Raw genomic sequence first — 24050 nt, 5'->3', positions numbered from 1 at the left:
CAGGAGTGGGGAGCGCTCCACCCCAGCCCTGTTCAACCCCAGAGCCAGAGCCCGAACATCAAAAGCCCCCCAGATTTCACGTCGGAGACTCCAGGAACCCTTTTCTTAGACAAACATCTCCTCGGCCTGTCCACTTTTCAAACTTGAAATGCATCTGTTGAAAAGTTAACTTCATACCTTTCTCTCTCTCTCTCTCTCTCTCTCACTGTCCACTCTGCCTGTCAAAAAAAAAAAAAAAGTTAACTTCATGTCATCTAGAGCAACCGTGCAGAGAAAAATTGGCAATAGCGTTTTTGTGCTCGCCCTCACAGAACGTGGAAGAAACCAAGGCTCTGTGGGCGCAGAGTTGGCAGCACGCGGGTCGGGGGTTCGAATCCCCGCAGGTGGGTTCCATGCATAAGTGAAAAGTAAAGACAACAGGATCCCAGCTAGGCAGGTGGATCCGGCGGGCATGCACTGTGTGGGTAAAAAGAACAGGTCGCGCACAGCAGCCCCAGCGACGAAACCTGGCCGAGATGGAAGGGACGGTGCGAGAGGGGTGCGAGAGCTGCCCGCCCCGCCGGCCCTGCACCCTTGCGGGACGCCGGGTCCCTCGCGAAGGCACCTGCGGGGAAAGAGGCGGGGAATCGCAGCTCCTTCCCCGCCGCGCCCTCCGCGCCTTCTCCCCGCCTCCTTCCCGGGAGTCCGGAGGCCACCCCCCACCCGACGTCTGCGACCCCGCTGGCCACGCCGCCCCGGCGCCGAGGCCCCCCGTAGGCGGCGGGGGCCCCCTCGGGTTCCCAGCAACAAAGTTAGGGCCGAAGCCACCCCGCGCAGAGCCGCGGCTCCCCAGCCACCACCCCGCCTCGGGCTTCCCGGAAGAGTGGCGCGCGGGTGGCACCATCGTGCCCCGTGCCTCCCCACCCCGTGGGACGGAGGTGAGTGAGCCCGGCAGGGGTGGCGGCGAATCCCGGGGCGCGTAACGGGGCCTCGAACTCGGGGCTCCGACGCTCCACGCGGCCGAACGGAGCCGCGATCCCCCGCCCCGCCGTGGCTGGCGCTGTGGTCGCCGCGCCGGGGCTGCGCAACCCGGCGACCGCGGGCGGCGCGGGCGGGGGCGCGGCCTGGGGCCCGTCCACGCCGCCGGGGGCCGGGAGCCGCGGCGCACGGAGCGTGGGGTGGGGGGGCGGCGGACTTTTATTCTGACATGGCCGGCGCCGCGCTCTGCTTAGTCATGGTGACCTACGCGCGCTCCGCGCCTCCCCCCGGCGCGCCGCGATGGAGGCGCCCGGGCTCCGGCGGCGGAGGCGGAGCCGCAGCGCGACCATGGCGGGGTGAGTGAGGCGGCCTGTGCCCAGGCTGCGGGCGCCGCGGGCCTCGGGCGCCTCCGCCACCGTGGCTGGGGGCCCGGGGCGCCGGAGCGCGGGGCCCTGGGGCCGCCTCCGAGGTCCCCGCGGCCCCGCGGAGGCCCCGGGAGGGCGCGGCCCGGGTCCGATCGTTTTGTCGGACGGCGCCACTGCCGGGGTGGCCGGAGAGGCGCGGAAGCCGGGAGTGAGACGCAAGGGAGCGCAGCGCCGACGGAAGCCCGGGGATCCCGGGGCGCCGGCGAGGGCTGGGTGCGCGCTGCGGCCTTGGCTGCCAAGAGGCCGCGGCGGGGTCACTTCCTCGCTTCTCCAAGGCCTTGGTGGCGGCTCAGGCGGGGCATGCGCAGTCCCCCACTTGTCGCTTCGCTGTGTGTGTGGGGGGGAGTGCTTGGTGCCCAGGGGCACCGTTGACCGATTGGCCAAAGATCGAGAGGCCAGCCCGGGGCCTCGCACGGGGAGAGGGGGCCCAGCGGCGCGCCGGGCAGGGTGGAGGAGGGCGGCTCTGGCAGGCACCGTGGCGTGGGCAGCCGGCCAGCCACCGGCTCGCTGGCTCCTGCGCAGTGCCAGGCCGCGGGCGGGACGCGGGGACACACAGGAGAGGGTGGCCCCAGCGCTGACCTGCAGGGGGCTCCCTGCCGCCTTGAAGCTCCGGGGTGGAGGTTGGGGGGGGGGGGCGAGAACGAGGGGACGTTGGGCTGGGCCCCAGAACTTGGGGAGCGCCTTGCGGGTGCCGCCGATTTCAAATCAAAACGTAACTCAAGCCCCGGCCCTCAGCCTCTGTGAGTCGCTCAGCTCCTGACCGGACCTTGCGGCTCCCTCCGCCCCAGCGCCAACCTCACCTTCCCAGAGGGGTGTGGGCCAGGACACAACAGTGCCTGGGACACAGCAGGCGCTCAATAGATGTTGCAGGGCTGAGCGAAAGAATGAACTTGACATGACTGGAGAAGGGAGGGGGCAGCTGGATGGCTGGACAGAGTGAGCCGGAGAGAAGCGGGTGGACAGGAGCTGACTGTCCTGCGGGCTGTTGAGGGGTCCTGCGTGGTTCTGGGGTTGGGGGCAGGATCTGGGTGGACCCCTGGGTGGGCACGGCCAGGAGAAGGTGGGGAGCTCCACCGGACCCCACCTCACCAGGTTTGCTTTGGGAATGGCTCTATCTTGGGAAAGAGGGCCTGGCAGGTGCTGGCCTGCCCCCTGCCCTGCCCCCAGCCCTGTGCTCTCCCTCCTCCAGGCCCCTGAGTGTCCGCGGCGGCGTGGTCCCTTGTCACTTGGAACCTCATGCAGCCGGAAGCCGAGCCTAGCGGGGCGGAGGCCCGCAGCCGATTCCTGCCCCAGCAGTCACAGCGCCCCGAGGGGGCGGGGGACGCAGTGATGTTCGCCTCCACGGAGTGCAAGGCCGAGGTGACGCCCTCCCAGCACGGCAACCGCACCTTCAGCTACACGCTGGAGGACCACACCAAGCAGGCCTTCGGGATCATGAACGAGCTGCGGCTCAGCCAGCAGCTGTGTGACGTCACGCTGCAGGTCAAGTACGAGGACACGCCGGCCGCCCAGTTCATGGCCCACAAGGTGGTGCTGGCCTCGTCCAGCCCGGTCTTCAAGGCCATGTTCACCAACGGGCTGCGGGAGCAGGGCATGGAGGTGGTGTCCATCGAGGGCATCCACCCCCAGGTCATGGAGCGGCTCATCGAGTTCGCCTACACGGCGTCCATCTCCATGGGCGAGAAGTGCGTGCTGCACGTCATGAACGGGGCCGTCATGTACCAGATCGACAGCGTCGTCCGCGCCTGCAGCGACTTCCTGGTGCAGCAGCTGGACCCCAGCAACGCCATCGGCATCGCCAACTTCGCTGAGCAGATCGGCTGCGCCGAGCTGCACCAGCGCGCCCGCGAGTACATCTATATGCACTTCGGGGAGGTGAGCAGGGAGGCGGAGGGCTGGCGACGGAGGGGCGCGCCTCAGGGTGCGATCCCCGTGAGACGCCAAGGGGGAGCCGGGGAGGAACGGGGTCCCAGAGCCCCGTCCACACATCTGACCGCCAGGACAGTGGCTCCTCTGGGTCTCTGAGCTCCCTGGTTTCCCTGGGGTCAAAGGTAGGGGCAGAAGGCAGTGACCGTGACCGCGGCCAAGCGCTGGTCAGCAGATCCTTCCTGGATGGCGAAGACAGGCTGCTGGCTGCTCGTCTGACCCTAGTCCTGTTCTCTTTGGTCCCCACAACCTTGTTATCTGTGCAGGGTTTGGTTTCGTTTTTGTTTCTCCCGTGGAGGAAGTTGTCAAAGAGAAAATAACTCGAGGGCTCCTTTTTTTTTTTTTTTTTTCCCAAAAAGGCACCGTCCTAAGCCCTGGTTCTGAGGTTGCATCTCTGGCAGGCGCAGCCGGAACGTCCGTGGTCTGACATTGCGGATTCAAAATGCTCCAGAATCCGAAACTTTTCCGAGTGGTGGCGTGATGCCACCAGCGGGAAGTTCCGCGCCTGGCCTCACTAAAAACCATGCATGAAATCACCTTCAGGGCCCGTGTATAAGGCGTACCCAGGAGTCTCCCAGAACCTCACAGGGGATACGTGTTAGGAAAAAGTCGTGCATGGATTTCAAAATATTTTTGCACCAAAATAAGCTTATCTTTTAAACCCATCCCCCTACCCCACACAAACTTTTGGAAGAAACGCTTGTATAAGTGAATTTTGTGTTCACACCCGGGTCCCATCCCTAAGTTTCCTTGCTGAGTATACACAGATATCCCAAAATCCACAAAAGGATCCTAATCTCAAACCCTTTCTTAAAAATTTTAGATTATTTACTTGAAATGGAGAGTTACAGAGAGAGGAGAGAGAGAGAGAGAGAGAAAGAGAGAGGAGTGATCTTTTGTCCACTGCTTCACTCCCAACGGCCAGGGCTGGACCAGGCCAAAGCCAGGAGCCAGGAGCTCCATCCTGGTCTCCCACGCGGGTGCAGGGGCCCAACACTTGGCCCATCCCCTGCTGCTTTCCCAGGAGCATTTGCAGGGAGCTGGATGGGAAGTGGAGCAGCCGGGACTCCAGCCGGGATGCCTGCGTAAACCTGCTGCGTCCCAGCGCTGTGCGCTCCCCGACCAGCACTTCTGTTCCCAAGCACTTGGGGTGGGGCGCTCAGCGCCTGTTCTACGAGACTGCTCCCCTGTGGCTCACTGACTCAGCCCAGCCGTCCTGGGAGGAAGTGTGGCGCGTGGCTGCAGCAGGCAGGGCTGTGTCCCTGGCCCCAGGTCTGAGGGAGTCCCCCGCCTTGGAGGATGCGTCCCACACATTCTCTACGTCTTCCTCTGGCGGCTGGCGGTTGGGGTGGCCGCTACCCTGGTCTTTTTTCTCTCCTGCACTCCGTTACACGCGGGGTTGGCCAGATAGCCCCAAGGAGAATTCGCTCCGGGGTTCTTGGCGTCCACAAGGGTGGGCCAGCAAGCAGGTGCCTCCCGTTCACCCGTACTGTGTTTCTTCCTGGGACTGCGTGAGCCTGGGTTACCAGAACCAAAAGTGTTCATAAAAACAGGTGCCTGGCAAGCAAGATGTGCCTGGGCCCTGACTTGGCTACTCATACAATCCCCATTTCACAGAGAAGAACAAAGAAGGCCTGGGGGCGTTTCAGAAGCTTTCCCAGGGTCACGGCTAAAAAGTCACGGGACCAACATTTTGACTTTTTTTGTTTTAAAGGTTTGTTTATTTACTTATTTGAAAGGCAGTTAGAGAGAGATCACCTATTCACTTCCCACGTGGTTGCAACCCGGGGCCGAAGCTGGGAGCAGCCAGGAGCCAGGAGCTCCATCCGGGTCTCCCACGTGGGTGGCAGGGACCCAAGGACTTGGGCCATCTTCCGCTGCTTTCCCAGGTGCGTCAGCAGACAGCTGGATCGGAAGTGGAGCAGCCGGGACTCGAACTGGGGCTCCTATGGGATGCTTGGCACCGCAGGAGGCGGCTTTACCCACTGTGCCACAACACCAGCCCCTCTTTCTCTCTCTGCTTTTCAAATAAATAAGAAATAAGCCCCCACCCCCACCCCCCCAAAAAAAAAAAGGTTCATACTTTTCAAACCCGCCTTTCACAGATAGGAATCTGAGGCTGTCAGACGGCGCTAAGTCACTTGACCTTGGACACCGGCTCTGGTTAGGTGAGGGGCAGGGGGAGCCGCACAGGCGTCAGCCCCGCCCCCACGCCGCCCCCTGCCGCCCCCTGCAGGTGGCCAAGCAGGAGGAGTTCTTCAACCTGTCCCACTGCCAGCTGGTGACCCTCATCAGCCGCGACGACCTGAACGTGCGCTGCGAGTCCGAGGTCTTCCACGCCTGCATCAACTGGGTCAAGTACGACTGCGAGCAGCGGCGCTTCTACGTGCAGGCGCTGCTGCGCGCCGTGCGCTGCCACTCGCTCACGCCGCACTTCCTGCAGATGCAGCTGCAGAAGTGCGAGATCCTGCAGTCGGACTCCCGCTGCAAGGACTACCTGGTGAAGGTCTTCCAGGAGCTCACCCTGCACAAGCCCACGCAGGTGATGCCCTGCCGCGCGCCCAAGGTGGGCCGGCTCATCTACACGGCCGGCGGCTACTTCCGCCAGTCCCTCAGCTACCTGGAGGCCTACAACCCGAGCGACGGCACCTGGCTGCGGCTGGCGGACCTGCAGGTGCCGCGGAGCGGCCTGGCGGGCTGCGTGGTGGGCGGGCTGCTCTACGCCGTGGGCGGCCGCAACAACTGCCCCGACGGCAACACCGACTCCAGCGCCCTGGACTGCTACAACCCCATGACCAACCAGTGGTCGCCCTGCGCCTCCATGAGCGTGCCCCGCAACCGCATCGGGGTGGGGGTCATCGACGGGCACATCTACGCGGTGGGCGGCTCCCACGGCTGTATCCACCACAACAGCGTGGAGAGGTGAGCGGTGCGCGTCTCCCGGGGGTCCCCACCCCCCCACGCCCAGCGCCCTTCGCCGCCGCCTCCCTCCAGGGGCTGGGAGCTGCCTGTGGGGAGAGCAGCTCCCCGGCTGCGGGTTTGTTCGGTCCACGTCCTGTGGGTTGAGCGCCCCTTATCTGAAATGCTGGGGACCCGGATGTGTTTGGGATTTTTTTGTGTGTGTGGATTTTAAACCTGAGGTTCATTTTTTTTTTTTTTTTGGACAGGCAGAGTGGACGTGAGAGAGAGACAGAGAGAAAGGTCTTCCTTTTTGCCGTTGGTTCACCCTCCAATGGCTGCCGTGGCCGGCGCACCGCGCTGAGCCGATCTGAAGCCAGGAGCCAGGTGCTTCTCCTGGTCTCCCATGGGGTGCAGGGCCCAAGCACTTGGGCCATCCTCCACTGCACTCCCTGGCCACAGCAGAGAGCTGGCCTGGAAGAGGGGCAACCGGGACAGAATCCGGTGCCCCGACCAGGACTAGAACCTGGTGTGCCGGCGCCACAAGGCGGAAGATTAGCCTAGTGAGCCGCGGCGCCAGCCTTGTGGTTCATTTCTATTTCACACATACCTTACACACAAAGCTTAAAGGCAATCCATCGTGTAGGGTAGTTTTAGCGCACCCATGCCGGTTAAGCCGAGGTCAGGTGCCACAAGGCGGAAGATTAGCCTAGTGAGCCGCGGCGCCAGCCTTGTGGTTCATTTCTATTTCACACATACCTTACACACAAAGCTTAAAGGCAATCCATCGTGTAGGGTAGTTTTAGCGCACCCATGCCGGTTAAGCCGAGGTCAGGTGTGGAATATTCCATTTGTGACATCCAGTTGGTCACACGCGGAAAGTTTTGGTGTTTTTGGGATTTTTTTCTGGCATTTTTTGGATTGGGGATGCTCAACCCGCAATAAGCTGAGGACGTCCCACCTTAGCACCTCTCCGCCATCCGCCCCCCGATTGTCATAAGCAGATGTGTGATGGCTCGGTCCCCTCGGCTGTGCACAGAGACCCTGTCCTCGAGAGACTGGCCATTGTGGGGTTTCAACCCCTCCGCTTTCTCCTCCCCCCGGAAGTGTGGGCTCTGGATACGGCTCTCCCCCAGAGAGCTTGATGTCACACAAGCCAGACTCCCCAGCCGGCTACTCCGGGCGTCGGAGGCCTGGAGTCGGCTTTGGGTTTTGGAGCTGGAGAGCGGGAATTTTAAACCAGCGCCCTAGAGGCTTCTAATGTGTGTGGTCTGTGACTAGGATGGTGGGGTGGTCAGCCTCTCAGCCACTGTGGAGAAGGAAAGGGACTCCGGGAGCACAGGTATGAACTCCACGAGCACCCGGGCCACCCGGGACCTGCGGCGACCCCGTCTTTGACCGTCACACCTTTGAGGCAGTAGCCTCGTCGCTGTACGGGAGGGGGGCCTGGAGCCAGACCCCAGCTGCCCAAGCTCCCTTGCTGTCATATGAAGCAGGGGACAGCGGTGGGGACCACCTGCCCCCTCCCCCCGAGGCGGGGTGGGTGGAGAGCTCTGACAAAGTCACCCACTTAACACTCAAGTGCGGGGCCCGGGAGAGGCATGAGGGGGTCCACTGGGGTCTAAGAGATGAGGGCGTGGCCTTGAACAATGGATGGCCGTGAGCCTCAGTGTTCCCATCTGGGAAATGGAGCCGCTGATGGCTCCTGGGGGAGTAATTGTGGGTCTGATGCCGTTGAGAAGGTGGGGCGTGTCGAGAAGGTGGGGCGTAGGGGCCCTGGGACGTTCCGCCAGGGTCTGCGGCGAGCCTGGGGTCAGCACCGTTCCTACGCCCTTTGCAGGTACGAGCCGGAGCGAGACGAGTGGCACCTGGTGTCCCCGATGCTGACCCGGAGGATCGGGGTGGGCGTGGCCGTCCTCAACCGCCTGCTCTATGCCGTCGGGGGCTTTGACGGGACGAACCGCCTTAACTCGGTCGAGTGCTACTACCCGGAGAGGAACGAGTGGCGAATGGTCACCCCCATGAACACCATCCGAAGCGGGGCAGGTGGGCGGGGGCCGCGGGGAGTGGGGCGTCCAGGAAGACCCCGGCTCCATCCACCAGGGGGGATGCTCAGCCAGGCCTGGGTGAGACCTCCCTCTTCAACCCTCAGCCCCATGGCTCGCTCCCTCTCCCTCTCTCCGGGTGTTGTTCCCGAAGGCGTCCCTCGGGAGAACGGGAGAGGAGAGAGAGGGGAGGTGGCGGCCGGGGTCCCCGAGCCCGCAGCCCCAGGGTGACCCTCCGTGCGTGCTGCGGTGTAGGGGTCTGCGTGCTGCACAGCTCCATCTACGCGGCGGGGGGCTACGACGGGCAGGACCAGCTCAACAGTGTGGAGCGCTACGACGTGGAGACGGAGACCTGGAGCTTCGTAGCCCCCATGAAGCACCGGCGGAGCGCGCTGGGGGTCACGGTGCACCAGGGCAAGATCTACGTCCTCGGTGAGGCCCCGGCGGCCGCGCGTGCCTCTGCCTTCTGTCCCCGGGGACACCAAGGCCCTGTGACCACCCTCCCCCCCCACCCCGTTCTCCCCGCAGGAGGCTACGACGGGCACACGTTCCTGGACAGCGTGGAGTGTTACGACCCAGACACAGACACCTGGAGCGAGGTGACCCGCATGACATCCGGCCGGAGCGGGGTGGGCGTCGCGGTCACCATGGAACCCTGCCGGAAGCAGATCGACCAGCAGAACTGCACCTGTTGACCTGTTTCTTAGGGGAAAAAAAAAAAGCAAAGCACAGCCCCACGGAGAGTATTGTTGTTCTTAACACAAAGACAAGGGCGAAGGCGAAGGCGGAGGCGGCCGGGAAGACGTGCACCTCCGGGGAGGGCAGGCCCGGATGAGGACGTCGGGAAGGAAGGCCAGAGCCGGGCCGGGAGCCCCTGCGCGTCCTCCCGCAACGTCCCTGTCGGCCTGCCTGGAAGGTGGCAGGGGACTGGTGGGCTCCCAGGAGCACTAGCTAGAGACTGAGCCTGGGTGTCCCCACCCCCAGGCGCCACCTGATCCGCCCTGAAAGCCGGTGCCGAGGCCAGGCCGGGCTCCGTGCCCCGTGTCTTGGCCATTGAACCTGGGAAGGGGCCAAGGGAGGCCTCGGAGGTGGAGGACCCCCCCGGAAGCCTGGTTCCCGGGGACGCCCCCCCACACACACACAGAGAAGCCACTGGATTTCTCTGCTCTGGACAGTTCACTGTTGATAAGTAACCTTGTAACTTTCCGAGGCAAATAAACAAGCTAACTAGTGTCTTCCACCCTGGCTCTCTGCTGGAGGTCTGGGGGTCTCAGCTGGAGAGGCGCTCAGGCCGGAGCCTTTGACGGAGGGCTCTTGGGAGAGGTTATCAAGAGGTTTGTGGAAAAGTGGAATACACAAAGGAGTTTATGTTGGTGGGGGGAAAAATCAAGATTTGCATTGTTTTTTCATAATACATATTTTTCATGGACAACTTGGAGAATCCTTGTATGCCTGGATTTCAAATATTTTTTTTTTGCACCAAAATGAACATCTTTCTTCTTTTAATGATCTTATTTGAAAGGCAGAGAGACAGAAATCACCCATCTGCTAGTTCATTCGCTAAACGCTCACCAACAGCCAGGGCTGGGCCAGGCCGGAGCCAGGAGCCAGGAGCTCCATCCGGGTCTCCCATGTGAGTGGCAGGGATCCATGTACTTGAGCCTCCCGGGGTGCACAGCAGCAGGGAGCTAGAGTCGGACGTGGCGCCAAAGGGCCTGCGTTGTGGCACAGGGAGCGGAGCTGCCACCCGCCACGCCGGCTGCTCCACTTCCAATCCAGCTCCCTGCTGATGCTCCTTGGGAAGCAGTAGAAGATGGTGCTTGGGCCCCTGCCACCCACGTGGGAGACCTGGATGGAGTTCTAGGCTTGTGCTTGGCCCAGCCCCAGCCTTTGTGGCCATCTGGGGAGGGAGCCAGCAGATGGAAGATCTCTTACTCCAGGCCGGCGTCGAGGCTCACTAGGCTAATCCTCCGCCTTGCGGCACCGGCACACCAGGTTCTAGTCCCGTTCGGGGCACCGATCCTGTCCCAGTTGCCCCTCTTCCAGGCCAGCTCTCTGCTGTGGCCAGGGAGTGCAGTGGAGGATGGCCCAACTGCTTGGGTCCCTGCACCCCATGGGAGACCAGGAGAAGCACCTGGCTCCTGCCATCGGATCAGCGCGGTGCGCTGGCCACAGCGCGCCTACCGCGGCGGCCATTGGAGGGTGAACCAACGGCAAAAAGGAAGACCTTTCTCTCTGTCTCTCTCTCACTGTCCACTCTGCCTGTCAAAAAAAAAAAAAAAAAAAAAAAAAAAAAGATCTCTTACTCCCCTTATCGCTCTGCCTTTCAAATAAAAACATCTTTATAAAAAGGGGGGGGGGGTGGGCGAGACCCAAACCCAGGCACCTGCTACAGGGTGCAGGTGTCCTCAGTGGCCTCTTGACCGCGGCACCAAGTGTCCTCCCTAAACTTGCGCTTGAATCCCGCTCCCTGCAAGCTTCCCAAAGGCCCTCGTATTTGTGCTGTGATAGTACAGGCTCAGTTCGGGTGGGGGGATCGGAGGTCCTGCCAAGCAACCAAGCAGCTCAGAGAGGAGACGTCGGAGTCCCAGGGGGAAACGTGGACACCTCCCATCTCTGCAGTCTCTCTCACGCCATCCTAAGTGGGTTCTGCGGAACAGGAAGGTAAACCTCCGTGGGCTGCACTGACTGGGCACCAGGACGCACACACACAGGATCCGGACAGCCCGTTCGTGCGTGTAAGCCATGTGCTGCGTGATCCGGCCCTCACAGTAACCACTGTGGCCTAGCGAGACTGGCCACAACTTTTTGTTTGTTTTAAAAAGATTATTTATTTAAAGATGTATTTATTTGATTTGAAAGGCAGGGTTACAGAGGTAGGGGGAGAGAGAGATCTTCCATCTGCTGGTTCACTCCCCAGACGGGTACAATATCCAAGGCTAGGCCATGCCGAAGCCAGGAGCCAGGAACTTCATCCGGGACTCGCGTGGGTGCAGGGGCCCAAGCACTTGGGCCGTCTCCCACTGCTTTCCTGACGCATTAGCAGGGAGCTGGATCAGAAGAGGAGCAGCCGGGTCTCGAACCGGTGCCCTAATGGGATGCAGGCATCACAGGCAGCGGCTCAACCCGTTATGCCACAACGTGGGCCCCTCAGCTTGCTCTTAGCCACAGTGCTTTGTGTGGCTGCATCCACGAAGAGGGGCAGTAAAGACGTCTCGGGGAGTTGGTGTGGACCACACGGAAAGTTCTAGAAACAGCAATGTAATGCCCAGTTGTGGGGATTTACACAGAACACGGATGTCAGAAGCCACAGGGCCTGTCCTGGGGTGGGGTTTCCCCAGCTCCTGGTAGAGTTTGGATGGTTCAGGAAAGAGGTTCGCGTATCAGTCGTCAATCACTTTTCTGCAGAAATGGGTCTGGGGGTGTGGTTGGTTGGCACAGAGGTTAAGACACTGCGTGGGACTCCCGGGTCCCATAGCAGAGTGCCTGGGTTCGAGTCCCATCTCTGCTTCCAATCTCACCTCCCTGTTTGTGTGCACCCTGGAAAGCAGCGGGTACTTGGGCTCCTGCCACCCACGCGGGGGACCCGTTTCAAGCTCCTGGCTCGCGGCTTCTGCCTGGCCCGGCTCTGACTGCTGTGGTTATCTGGGGCAATGAACTAGAGGATGAGAGATCTCTCATTCTGCCTCTCTACCTTTCAAATAAGTAAACGCCGTCGTTAAAATGGGAGCTGGATACTTCCCAGGCCCTCTGAGCTCACTTTCCAACTCCACAAAACCACGTTTCCTTCACTCCTTACCCTGCTGAGCACTGGCCCCACGGCAGGGAACAAGGCCAGCGTGGTCTTTGCCCACGTGGAAACCACAGCCCAGCAGGAGAGGGAGCTGGGCTGCCTGGGCTCCTCCTGGGTGGATGCCAGAGGCCCAGGCGGCCCAGGGACCCCTCATTCCGGGGTGAACCAGAACCACTGCTCTCAGCGCAGGTGAGCCAGAGGCTGAAGCAGGAACTGGGGGTCGTGGTCAGCTTCCCAGCCCTGGGAGCTGGCTGGAAGTGGCTTGGCTAGGGACAGAGTAGACTGGGGAAGGCTGGAGGAAGCGCCTCCAGTGCAGGGGGAACTAAGCGGGTGGCCGTGGCCCTGATGTAAATAAAACCCACAGGTAGAGAAAGGGCCAGAGAGGGGAGGAAGGCGCTGTCCTGGGTTTCAGCCTGGAACGGCCAGTAGGCGGGACCTGGAGAAGGCTGCAGGTGCAAGGGAAGTGAGGATGAGTTCAATTTATTTGGAAGTCAGGATTTCAGAGAGAGAGCGAGAGAGAGAGAGAGAGCGAGCTTCCATCTGCTGGTTCACTCCACATGGCCACAACTGCTGGGGCTGGGCCAATCCGAAGCCAGGAGCTTCCTCCAGGTCTCCCATGCGGGTGCAGGAGCCTAAGCACTTGGGCCACCTTCTGCTGCCCCAGGCCATAGCAGGGAGCTGGATCGGAAGTGGAGCGGCCAGAACCCAAACTAGCGCCCATATGGGATGCCGGCACTGCAGCCGGCGGCTCCACCCACGGCGGCTTCACCCGCTAGGCCACAGCACCGGTCCCATTCCTGCTACTCTTTATGAGTTCTTTACAAATCAGACACAATCCGAGCAGCAGCAGAGAGGTTCTCCTGGTTCACGCTCCGTATGCGTAAGACAGCTAGGGCTGGGCCGGGCCAAAGCCAGGAGCCAGGAGCCAGGAGCCAGGCGCCAAGAGCCAGGAGCCAGGAGCCAGGCACTCCATCAGAGTCTTCCATGTGGGTGTTGCGGCCCAAAGACTTGGGCCATCGTTTGTGGCCTGCCATGGGCATTAGGGTGCTGGATCAGAAGCAGAGTGGCAGGGACTTGAACCAGGAATCCAATGTGGGACACAGGCACCACAGGCGGTAGCCAGACCCACTGCACCGTGACACGGGCCCCTTTGTGTCATTTTTAAGAAAGGCTTTTGGAGCTGGCACCGCGGCTCACTAGGGTAATCCTCCGCCTGTGGCGCCGGCACACCGGGTTCTAGTCCCGGTCGGGGCACTGGATTCTGTCCCGGTTGCTCCTCTTCCAGGCCAGCTCTATGCTGTGGCCCGGGAAGGCAGTGGAGGATGGCCCAAGTGCTTGGGCCCTGCACCCCATGGGAGACCAGGATAAGCACCTGGCTCCTGGCTTCAGATTGGCACAGCGCGCCAGCCGCGGTGGCCATTGGAGGGTGAACCAATGGCAAAGGAAGACCTTTCTCGCTGTCTCTCTCTCACTGTCCACTCTGCCTGTCAAAAAATAAAAAAAAGAAAGACTTTTGGTACTTGCCATTTCCCTCAGCTTTTTATCCATAGGTTAAATTTCTGTCCCCTGCCCATGAATTGGTCCCCTTTCTCCCAGTTAGTTAGGCACAGCGGGTTCTGTTGGTTCTGTTAGGACCAAGAATCCTGACTAGTGGAGCCATCACGAAACTTTTTTTAAAAATATTTTTTTCTGGCCGGGCGCCGCGGCTCACTAGGCTAATCCTCCGCCTTGCGGCGCCGGCACACCGGGTTCTAGTCCCGGTCGGGGCACCGATCCTGTCCCGGCTGCCCCTCTTCCAGGCCAGCTCTCTGCTATGGCCCGGGAGTGCAGTGGAGGATGGCCCAAGTGCTTGGGCTCTGCACCCCATGGGAGACCAGGAGAAGCACCTGGCTCCTGCCTTCGGATCAGCGCGGTGCGCCGGCCGCAGCAGCAGCCATTGGAGGGTGAACCAGCGGCAAAGGAAGACCTTTCTCTGTCTCTCTCTCTCACTGTCCACTCTGCCTGTCAAAAATTAAAATAATAATAATTAAAAATATTTTTCTTCCATTATGCCTAGATTTTTTTTGCATTTTTATTGTTTTTAAATATTTATTTTTTAAAGATTTATTTATTTATTTGAAAGTCAGAGTTACACAGAGAGAGGAGAGGCAGAGAGAAAGAGAGGTCTTCCATCCGCTGGTTCACTCCCCAAATGGCCGCAATGGCCAGAGCTGCGCCAATCCAAAGCCAGGAGCCAGGAGCTTCCTCCGGGTCTCCCATGTGGGTGCGGGGGCCCAAGGACTTGGCTCATCTTCTACTGCTTTCCCAGGCCATAGCAGAGAGCTGGATCAAAAGTGGAGCAGCTGGGTCTTGAACCGGCGCCCATAAGGGATGCTGGCGCTTTAGGCCAGGGCATCCTTAACCTACTGTGCCACAGCACTGGCCCCTAAATATTTATTTTCTTTATTTGAAAGGTAGAGCGACAGTGAGAGAAGGAGAGTCAGAGAGAGAAACCTTCCAGCCGCTGGTTCACTCCCCAAAGGTCTGCAACAGCCAGAGCTGGGCGGGGCTCAAGCCAGGCGCTCCAAGCAAGGGCTCCCACGTGGGGGGCAGGGACCCACTTCAGCATCCCGGCTGCCCCCCAGGGTCTGCCTCGGCAGGAAGCCGCTCTCAAGGGCAGAGCTGGGCACTGGGACGTGGGACTGGGACGTGGGCGTCCTAACCGCCAGGCTGGAGTCAGGGGATTACTGTGGACAGGAGCAAGGTCAAGTCTGGGAGACCTGAGATGGTAACGTGAGGCAGGGTTATCAACAGTCCTGAATACGCGTAATGAGCGGCAGAGCAGGGCCTGCTCCAGCTGTCAGGACACATGGTGTATAAGAGGATGAGCCCGGCATTCCGACAGGCGCCAAAGATGGAGGTGAGAGAGAGGAGGGCCTCAGGGTGATGGTGACCAAGCCAATACCCTCCTGGCTAACCGGGTGGCGTGTAAGGCACCTTTCAGCTCGACCAGGGCCCCTGGGTGCTAGTGGGCTCCACAGGATGCCAGTGCAACATGGCTTCAATACAGCGAATATCTAATGGTTTTTAAACTAAGTCCCAGTGGAAAATTATATTGCTGGAGACAGAATTAAAGAAAGTTTTGTTTGTTTGTTTTTTAGAGATTTATTTATTTATTTGAAAGTCAGAGTTATGCAGAGAGTGGAGAGGTGTGTGTGGGGGGGTCTTCCATCTGCTGGTTCACTCCCAAATTGACTGCAATGGCCGGAGCTGCGCCAATCCGAAGCCAGGAGCCAGGAGCTTCTTCTGGGTCTCCCAAGCGGGTGCAGGGGCCCAAGCACTTGGGCCATCTTCTACTGCTTTCCCAGGCCATAGCAGAGAGCTGTATTGGAAGTGGAGCAGCTGGGACTCGAACTGGCGCCCATATGGGATGCTGGCACTGCAGGTAGCAGCTTTACCCACTACGCCACAGCACCAACCCATTGTTTGTTTGTTTGTTTTATTTTTATTTATTTTTTTGACAAGCAGAGTGGACAGTGAGAGAGAGAGACAGAGAGAAAGGTCTTCCTTTGCCGTTGGTTCACCCTCCAATGGCCACCGCGGCCGATGCGCTGTGGCCGGCGCACCGCGCTGATCCGATGGCAGGAGCCAGGTGCTTCTGGTCTCCCATGCGGGTGCAGGGCCCAAGCACTTGGGCCATCCTCCACTGCCTTCCCGGGCCACAGCAGAGAGCTGGCCTGGAAGAGGAGCAACCGGGACAGAATCCAGCGCCCTGACCGGGACTAGAACCAGGGGTGCCGGCGCCGCGGGCGGAGGATTAGCCTAGTGAGCCGCGGCGCCGGCCCCCATTGTTTCTTTTTTAAAGGAGACCTTTGGGTTGGTCAACAAATGGTTAAGAGCTCAGGACTGAGACCCAACTCTGGCATGTCTCACTTGGTGCCCACAAAGCCCCTCCGTGCCTCAGTTTCCTTCTCTGTAAAATGGGAGCCCCTAACAGAACCTCGCGCCTGGCAGATAGTAAGTGTATTGGACAGGTTTTGTTCGCTTGTTTGCTGCTGCAATGGAATCCCGAGATGGCTAAATGCACAAAGAGAAAAGGGCGTGTTACCTCAGTTCATTTTGAGAGAAGATTTAGTTCACTGACCGCTCAGGAGGTTCAAGTCCAAGATGGGGTGGGTGCACTGCCCTGACCCTGAGCGAGGGCACTGAGTGGGTGCGGCCGAGCCAGTGGAGCCAGGTGCAGAGCCGCAGGTTGGACCCAACCCAGCCCAGCCTCCCGTGGGAGAACTCCCTTGGGAGGCCACCCCCGCAGTGACCTATGGACCTCCCACTGGGCCCCGCCTCCTTGAGGTCTCACCACCTCACAGTGGCACAGCCCTGGGGCCAAGCCTTCGCAGGCAGACCTGGGGGAGGGGACACCCACACATACAAGAATCCAATACCGACGGGGGCTGGCGTTGTGGCGCAGTGGGGTACCCCAGCAGCCCACATGGGTACCTTTTTGAGCCTCAGCTGCTCCACTTCCCATCCAGCTCCCTGCTAACGTGCCTGGGAAGGCAGCAGAGGATGTCCCAGGCACCTGGGTCCCCACACGCACTTGGGAGGCTCAGATGGAGCTCCTGGCTCCCGGCTTCAACCTGGCCCGGCCTTGACCATTGTGGCCATTTGGGAGTGGACCAGGCTATTGAAGATTTTCTGTGTCTCTCCCTCTCTTTCTCTCTGTAACTCTGCCTTTCAAATAAAGACATCTTTTAAAAAAAATACCAAGAATGGAGTATGGGCTAGGAACAAGGTGAGTTCCGGAGACCTGCAATGCTAGCACTGCCGATGTTGTGAAAGCTAGGATGACCCTGGCCAGTGCCACGGCTCACTAGGCTAATCCTCCACCTTGCGGCGCCGGCACACTGGGTTCTAGTCCCAGTCGGGGCGCCAGATTCTGTCCCGGTTGCCCCTCTTCCAGGCCAGCTCTCTGCTATGGCCCGGGAGTGCAGTGGAGGATGGCCCAGGTGCTTGGGCCCTGCACCCCATGGGAGACCAGGAGAAGCACCTGGCTCCTGCCATCGGAACAGCGCGGTGCGCTGGCTGCAACGCGCCAACCGCGGCGGCCATTGGAGGGTGAACCAACGGCAAAGGAAGACCTTTCTCTCTGTCTCTCTCTCTCACTGTCCACTCTGCCTGTCAAAAAAAATTTAAAAAAAAAAAAAAAAGCTAGGATGACCCTGGTTACATTCAAGGACTCCAAAGCAGCTTGTCTGGGTGATCTCAAATTTATCACTACTCTAATTACCTGGGAAACGTCAGATCTCCCACCAGCCCACCTGTCTGTTTCATGATTTTGTAGCTCAGGGCTAAAACAGGAAGTTCAGGCCAAAGGGAGTACAGCGCCCCTTGGTGGTAAGAAGAGGAACTGTTCCAGAGAAGGAAAGCTGACGCCGGAACAGGACCGTTGGGTTCGAGGGTGAGGAATACCCCACCCACTGCTTTGTCGTGTTTACAATTAGCATCCTGCAAAACTTCAGGGCAAATGATATTTCTTATAAACAGAATAAAACTCCAACGCCATTCGGGAAGCTTGTCATTTAAAGAATCTTCCTTGGCCGGCGCCGTGGCTCAACAGGCTAATCCTCCGCCTTGCGGCGCCGGCACACCGGGTTCTAGTCCCGGTTGGGGCGCCGGATTCTGTCCCGGTTGCCCCTCTTCCAGGCCAGCTCTCTGCTGTGGCCCGGGAAGGCAGTGGAGGATGGCCCAAGTGCTTGGGCCCTGCACCCGCATGGGAGACCAGGAGAAGCACCTGGCTCCTGGCTTCGGATCAGCGCGATGCGCCGGCCGCAGCGGCCATTGGAGGGTGAACCAACGGCAAAAAGGAAGACCTTTCTCTCTGTCTCTCTCTCTCTCACTATCCACTCTGCCTGTCAAAAAATAAATAAATAAATAAAAATTAAAAAATAAATAAAAATAAAATTAGCATCCTGCAAAACTTCAGGGCAAATGATATTTCTTATAAACAGAATAAAACTCCAACGCCATTCGGGACGCTTGTCATTTCCACAATCTTCCTTAACAGCAGACGTGTGGCACAGCCATTACAGCTGCCCCTTCGGTCATGCATGTCCCTTACCGGAGCGCCTGTGTCCCCGCTCCCCGCCGAGGTGCACCCTGGGAGGCAGCAGGTGATGGCTCAAGTACGGGAGTCCTAGCCAGCCACCCACGTGGGAGACCAGGCTCCCGGCTTCAGCCTGACCCCGCCTTGACTGTTGCAGGCATTTGGGAAGGGAACCAGCGGATGGGAGATCCGTCTCTCTGCCTTTCAAATAAAACGAAAATGTGTAAATAAAGGACTCACCCTCTCGGGAGTCCCCGCAGGCCACCCACACTCAGGGTTGTAACCCTGACTTTGTAATGCCAGGCACCCTCCGGACGACAGATGCAGAACCCCCTGGAGGACTTTGGCGGTAACGTCGGCTCGCATCCCCTGAGGCTGACTTTACCCACCTCTTGGCCTCTGCAGCGTCAGGGTCAGAGATCGGTCACAGGACCCCGGAAGCTGGCGTTTGCTCCCTAAAGACCCTGTAGCACAGCGAACTAAGCTGCTGCCTGTGGTCCCTGCATCTTATATTGGAGTACGGATCTGAGTCCATGTTCATGTGCCTGGGCCCCGGCCACCCACGTGGGAGACCAGGATGGAGCTCGGGGCTCCCGGCTTCAGCCCCAGCTGTTGTAGGCATTTGAAGAGTGAACCAGCAGATGCGAGATCTCTCTCTCTCCTCCTGTCACTTTGACTTTCAAATAAATAAAAACAAATCTTTAAAAAAAAAATCCTAAAATATATCTCGGGACAGGCAGTTAGCACAGCAGTTCAGATGCGGGCTGGGACAGCCACATGCCACTGGGGTTCAACCCCCAGCTCCAGCGCCCTGCGAATGTGGACCCTGGGAGGCGGCCGTGGTGGCTCAAGGAGTTGGCCCACGTGGGAGACGTGGAGGGAGTGCCCAGCTCTCGGCTTTGGCCCTGGCCTGACCCTGGCTGACGTAGGCATTTGGCAGAGTGAAACAGTCGGTGTCTCTCTGATTAACTGTATACATACAAACATATAGTCATTTGATACATCATTAGAAATAGGAGGTTTTTTGTTTGTTTGTTTGTTTTTTGACAGGCAGAGTGACACAGAGACCGAGGTTGAGAGAAAGATCGTAAATGGTGGCCCCGGCAGGCTTGGAGCGGGCTGAAGCAGGGAGCCAGGGACCCCACCCCGGTCCCCCACGTGGCCCCTGAGTGTTTCTCTCAGCGTGGGTTTCGGCGTCAACACGCAGGGCCTGGGTGCCCCTCTCCCCACCCGCAGCGCCACCCATCACGCCTGTCTCCCGTCCTGGTGATCGCCAAGGGAACGGGCCGTGTTTGAGGTTAGCCCTCAAGGCACTTCGGTTTCCACCTGCACTTTCCGAACAATTCTCCCAACCACGGAAAGAAGCGGGGTCAGGCCATCCAGAGAGCGAGGCCCCCAGGCCCCCCGCCCATGGGGCTACGGACACGCGATTGAGCCCAGCCAATACCACGCGGAGAACAAGATGAACCATCTTGGCCGAACATAAATTGCCAACCCACACAATCACGAGCAAACCAATCTTAATTGCTTTAAGCCACTGAAAAAGAAAAGAAAAAAGAAAAATATATACACAGTCAGCCGTCCGTGTCTGTGCGTTCCACATCAGTGCGTTCAATCAAGTGCGGAGAGACGATGTTTCTTTAAAAAGCCGTGTCTGTACTGAACACGCGCAGACTTTCCCCCTCGCCATTATTCCCTAAACAATACAGGGCCACAAGCATTTGCATATTTTCTAGAGATGAGTTCAAGTCCATGAAACGGCCCGCGTTGTGGCGCGGCAGGTTTGGCGGCCCCTACGACACCTTCGTCCCACACTGGAGCGCCGGTTCGAGTCCCGGCCGCTCCGCTTCTGATCCCGCTCCCTGCTCGTGCGTCTGGGAAGGCGACGGATGATGGCCCACGTGCTTGGGGCCCTGCCACCCATAGGGGAGACCCGGACGGAGTTCGGCTCTGATTTCAGTCTGGCCCAGTCTTGGCTGTTGTAGCCACTGGGGGAGTGAACCAGCGGATGGGAGAGAGAAAGAAAGGAGAGAGCTCTTCCATCCAGGGGTTCTGTCCCCCAATGACGGCAACAGCTATGGCCTGAGCCAGGAGCCAGGAGCTCCACCCAGACACTTGGGCCAGCATCCGCTGCCTTCCCGGGCACCTTAGCAGGGAGCCGGACCGGAAGTGGAGCAGCCGGGCCTGGAGCAGGTGCCCATATGGGCGCCCGCCTGCCAACTACACGATTTTCAAAGGGGGCTTAGGCCTTGGGGGCCTTGGGGGCCTCGGGGGCTATAACCAATCCCCTGTTAGCTACTGAGCGATGACTGTACACCGGGAGGATCCTATATGTATAGACCTTGTGAAACTGTCACAGCTGCGCGTATCAGTCTGATTTGGGCTCCGCAGAGGATCCCCCCTCCCCGGCCCCAGCCTGCTCCAGGGATCTCCAGGGGGCGTCACGGACCGCCCCCCGGCTGACCCCCGGTCACTCAGGAGCTGCGAGCAGCTCTGGCCACGCGTCTCCGAGGCAGCCCCAGCTCCTTCGGACAGTCCCGTCCTGCTCTGGCCCCCGACTCCCCTCTTACTGCGGGGCTGGGGAGGGGGCTCGTCCCGTCTACCGGGACCACCGAAGCCCTCGCTGGAAAGGAGGAAGTGGGCGGAGGAACGGCCGTGGAGGCCCCCGGGGAAGGGATTAAGCACATGGGGGACCCCCATCAAGAGCGGAAGACGCCCGAGTCTTCCGCGGGCATCATCCTGAGGGGGATGACGTCATCACGAGGGGATGACGTCATGTGCCCGCCCTGACCGATCCGGGGGTCCACCTCAGACAAGGGGGACTGACGCCGGGGTATGCTCAGGGAAGAACGACGCTGGTGTCACTCAAGGAGGGAGGGACCCAAGGTCCCCTCACCCTGGTGCCGGACGCGCCTTCGGGCTCCGCGGCGCTGCCGCCGCACTCTCGGCCTTCGAAGAGCGAAGCGCCAGAGCCTCTCATTGGCTGCTTTCTCGGCCAACGACAACCACGCCGGCCAATCGCAGCGCGGAGAAAAGCCCTTCCCGCGCGACCTTGCCACGCCTCCCACCGGTGGTGCGCGTGCGCTGCGTCTTGGTCCTGCGGTAGCCTCCCCAGCCCCACGCTAGGGGGCGCACGAGGGCTCGGTTTCCCAGCTGCAGCTCCTTCCCCGACCCGTGCTCGTGACCTACTTCTATTTTATATTAGTAGTCGCACTTGCTGGGCTGCTCTGAGAAGTACCTGCAGTACCTGGCAGGCAGCAAGCGCCCGGGAAACCTGCTGTTACTTGCATTTTACACGAGGGAAGCCGAGCCACGTAGCAGCAGGTGCATACCCAGCTCAGATGCTCCTCGTCATTAACTTGGTAGAGTCACAACCAGAACCCAGGCGAGCTGAATCCAGTTCCGTGCTTATCAAACTCGCTTTTGTGCCTTCCAGATAACAAATCCCGGATGTTTTATAAACAACTTCCTTCTGAATATAAAAGCAATATATAGGCTATTTGCAAAAAAATTCAGAAAATATCAAAGACTATGGAATGGAAAACACAGATCTCTCTAATTCTACCACTATCAATATTTTGATAGACAAACTGCCCTTTCTATGCATATATTTTTTAAGCATTTATTTTATTCATTTGAAAAGCAGAGTGAGAGGGAGGGACAGAGAGAGGGATCTCTGTCCACTGGTTCACCACTCAAATGCCTGCAAGCGACAGAGTTGGGCCAAGCTGCAGCCAGGAGCCAGGAAACCCATCCGGGTCTCCCATGTGGGTGGCAGAGACCTAAGTACTCGCTAAGTACTCGAGCCACCACCTGCTGCCTCCCAGGGTGCCCAGGACCAGGGAGCTGGATTGGAAGTGGAGGAGCCGGGACTTGAACCATCATGGGATGTGGGTTAACTCTGAGCCACGACGCCAGGCCTGGTTGTTAAGTTTCTCATAAACATTGTGAGATCTTTGCTGAGAAGCCACACATGCCAGCCTTGGAGCTGGATTGGAAGTGGAGGAGCCGGGACTTGAACCATCATGGGATGTGGGTGTTCTAGGCAGTGGCTTAACTCTCTGAGCCACGACGCCAGGCCTGGTTGTTAAGTTTCTCATAAACATTGTGAGATCTTTGCTGAGAAGCCACACGTGCCAGCCTTGAGCTGTGAATGTGCTTTGTTTACTCCAAAGATGGTTTAGGTTTTCATGATTTTCCGTCAGACGAACACAGAGTGTCTTACTTTAATTTGCACTTCCTCCTATCTTAAGGTTTTGTGCACGTGAAGTATAAAAGCAGCGGGGCGGGTATGCTTTTCGAACAGGTGGAGAGATGGCCGCTTTGTTTCCGGGAAACAATTGCCTGCAAGAGGGGGCTTAGGACAGCTGCTCGCCTCGAGGGCGGCTGGGCCTCCGTGAGAGCCCAACAGTGTGCAGAGCCCTCCGAGGGCCGAGACACACAGCCTGCAAGCAGTTGGGGTCAAGGTCAGAGATCCCTCTGGACGGGGAGGACGGGGCCAGCCATGCGGGACGCTGTGGGTTAAGCTGCGGTCTGCGACGCCCGCATCACCTAGGAGCACCAGTTCAAGTCCCACCTGCTCCACTTCCGACCCAGCTCCCTACTAACAGGAAGGCAGCGGAGGATGGCCCACATGCCTGGGCTCTTCCACCCACGTGGGAAACCCGGATGGAGCTCCAGGCTCCTGGCTTTGGCCTGGCTGTTGTGGCCATTTGGGAGATGAGCCAGCAGATGGAAGACTTCTCTCTTTCTCTCTCTCTGTCACTCTGCCTTTCAAATAAATAAATCTTAAAAAAAAAAAATAATAAAGTTCAGGCTCCACCCCTTCCCAGGTCTCCTTGCTTGCCCTAGGTCACCTTTGCCTGAGCTAAGACACCCCCCCCTCCCCCACCCCCGCTAGGGAATCTTAAAGGAGCCAGCAAATGGTCGCATGGCGCCCTCGTCCCTCTGACCCCCACGCTCCGTGTGCCACTGTGTCCCTACACACAGAGGCGTTTGGGACACCCCACCTGCCCTTGCGCACTTGCAGGGGGGACAGAGTGTGCGCCTCCCTGCAGGCTGGGATCTGCCTTGCGGCCCTGACCCCCAGCCCAGTGCCCTTTCCTCCACCCTGCCTCCCTCGGCAACTCCCCGGGGGGAAGAACCACCGTGTCTTCTCTTTGCTCCTTGCGCAAAGTTCAGATTCCCTGGAAACTTCTACCTAGTTTTCCAGTCTGGCTTCTCTGCCCCGGGGCCTCCTGTAACCACTGTGAATCGGGCAGTCCCAGTCAGGCGGGCAAACCTCTCTGCACAACATTGCTAACAACTCCCTGGCTGAAGACCGCCAACAGCATGGCCTGGTGCAGTAGCCACTGCACACGTGCGGCTGCTTCATTCATTCAGAGGAAGACCTTTTCTGGTGCCTGGGGCCCACCGTGGTGGAGCAGGTGCAGCCGCGGCCTGCGATGCCGGCATCTCCCGTACCGGGGCGCCAGTTTGAGTCCTGGCTGCTCTGCTTCCCACCCAGCTTCCTGCTAAAGCACTTGGGAGGCAGCAGGTGGCGGCCCAAGGACTTGGGTCCCCTGCCCACCCACGTAGGAGACCCGGGATTGAGTTCTAGGCTCCTGGTTTCAGCCTGGCCCTGCCCCAGCTGTTGCAACCATTTGAGGAGTGATCCAGCCGCCTTTCGAAGAAATGAAAATAAATCCTAAAATAAGTAAGCAAGTTCTAATGCCTTGGAGGCAGGCCTTCGGCACAGCATTTAAGACACTAGCATCCTGGCCAGCGTTGTGGCATAGGTTAATCCTCCGCCTGCGGCACCAGCATCCCACGTGGGCGCCGGTTCAAGTCCAGGCAGCTCCACTTTCAATCCAGCTATGGCCTGGGAGAGCAGTGGAAGATGGCCCAAGTGCTTGGGCCCCTGCCCTTGCGTGGGAGACCCGGAT

At 59.4% G+C, this 24050-nt stretch overlaps 1 protein-coding gene across 2 annotated transcripts; it reads left to right on the top strand.

Annotated features, from left to right (window-relative positions):
* Positions 1-749: 749 nt before the first annotated feature.
* On the top strand, positions 750-9491 carry KEAP1 (kelch like ECH associated protein 1). Of its 2 annotated transcripts, none has more exons than XM_062178262.1 (6): positions 750-917; positions 2572-3257; positions 5545-6230; positions 8047-8252; positions 8507-8683; positions 8780-9491. In XM_062178262.1, exons 2-6 carry the CDS (start codon positions 2619-2621, stop codon positions 8944-8946), a joined length of 1875 nt encoding a protein of 624 aa, XP_062034246.1. In that variant the 5' UTR covers positions 750-917; positions 2572-2618; the 3' UTR covers positions 8947-9491. The 2 variants fall into 2 exon arrangements, with proteins under 2 accessions (XP_062034246.1, XP_062034245.1); XM_062178261.1 differs by lacking the exon at positions 750-917 and adding an exon at positions 1231-1313.
* The last annotated feature ends 14559 nt before the right edge of the window (positions 9492-24050 follow it).

Source organism: Lepus europaeus, chromosome 20 (genome assembly GCF_033115175.1).
Source record: "Lepus europaeus isolate LE1 chromosome 20, mLepTim1.pri, whole genome shotgun sequence".
In the NCBI taxonomy this organism is placed as follows: domain Eukaryota; kingdom Metazoa; phylum Chordata; class Mammalia; order Lagomorpha; family Leporidae; genus Lepus; species Lepus europaeus.
This window is presented reverse-complemented; position numbering and strand designations above follow the sequence as displayed.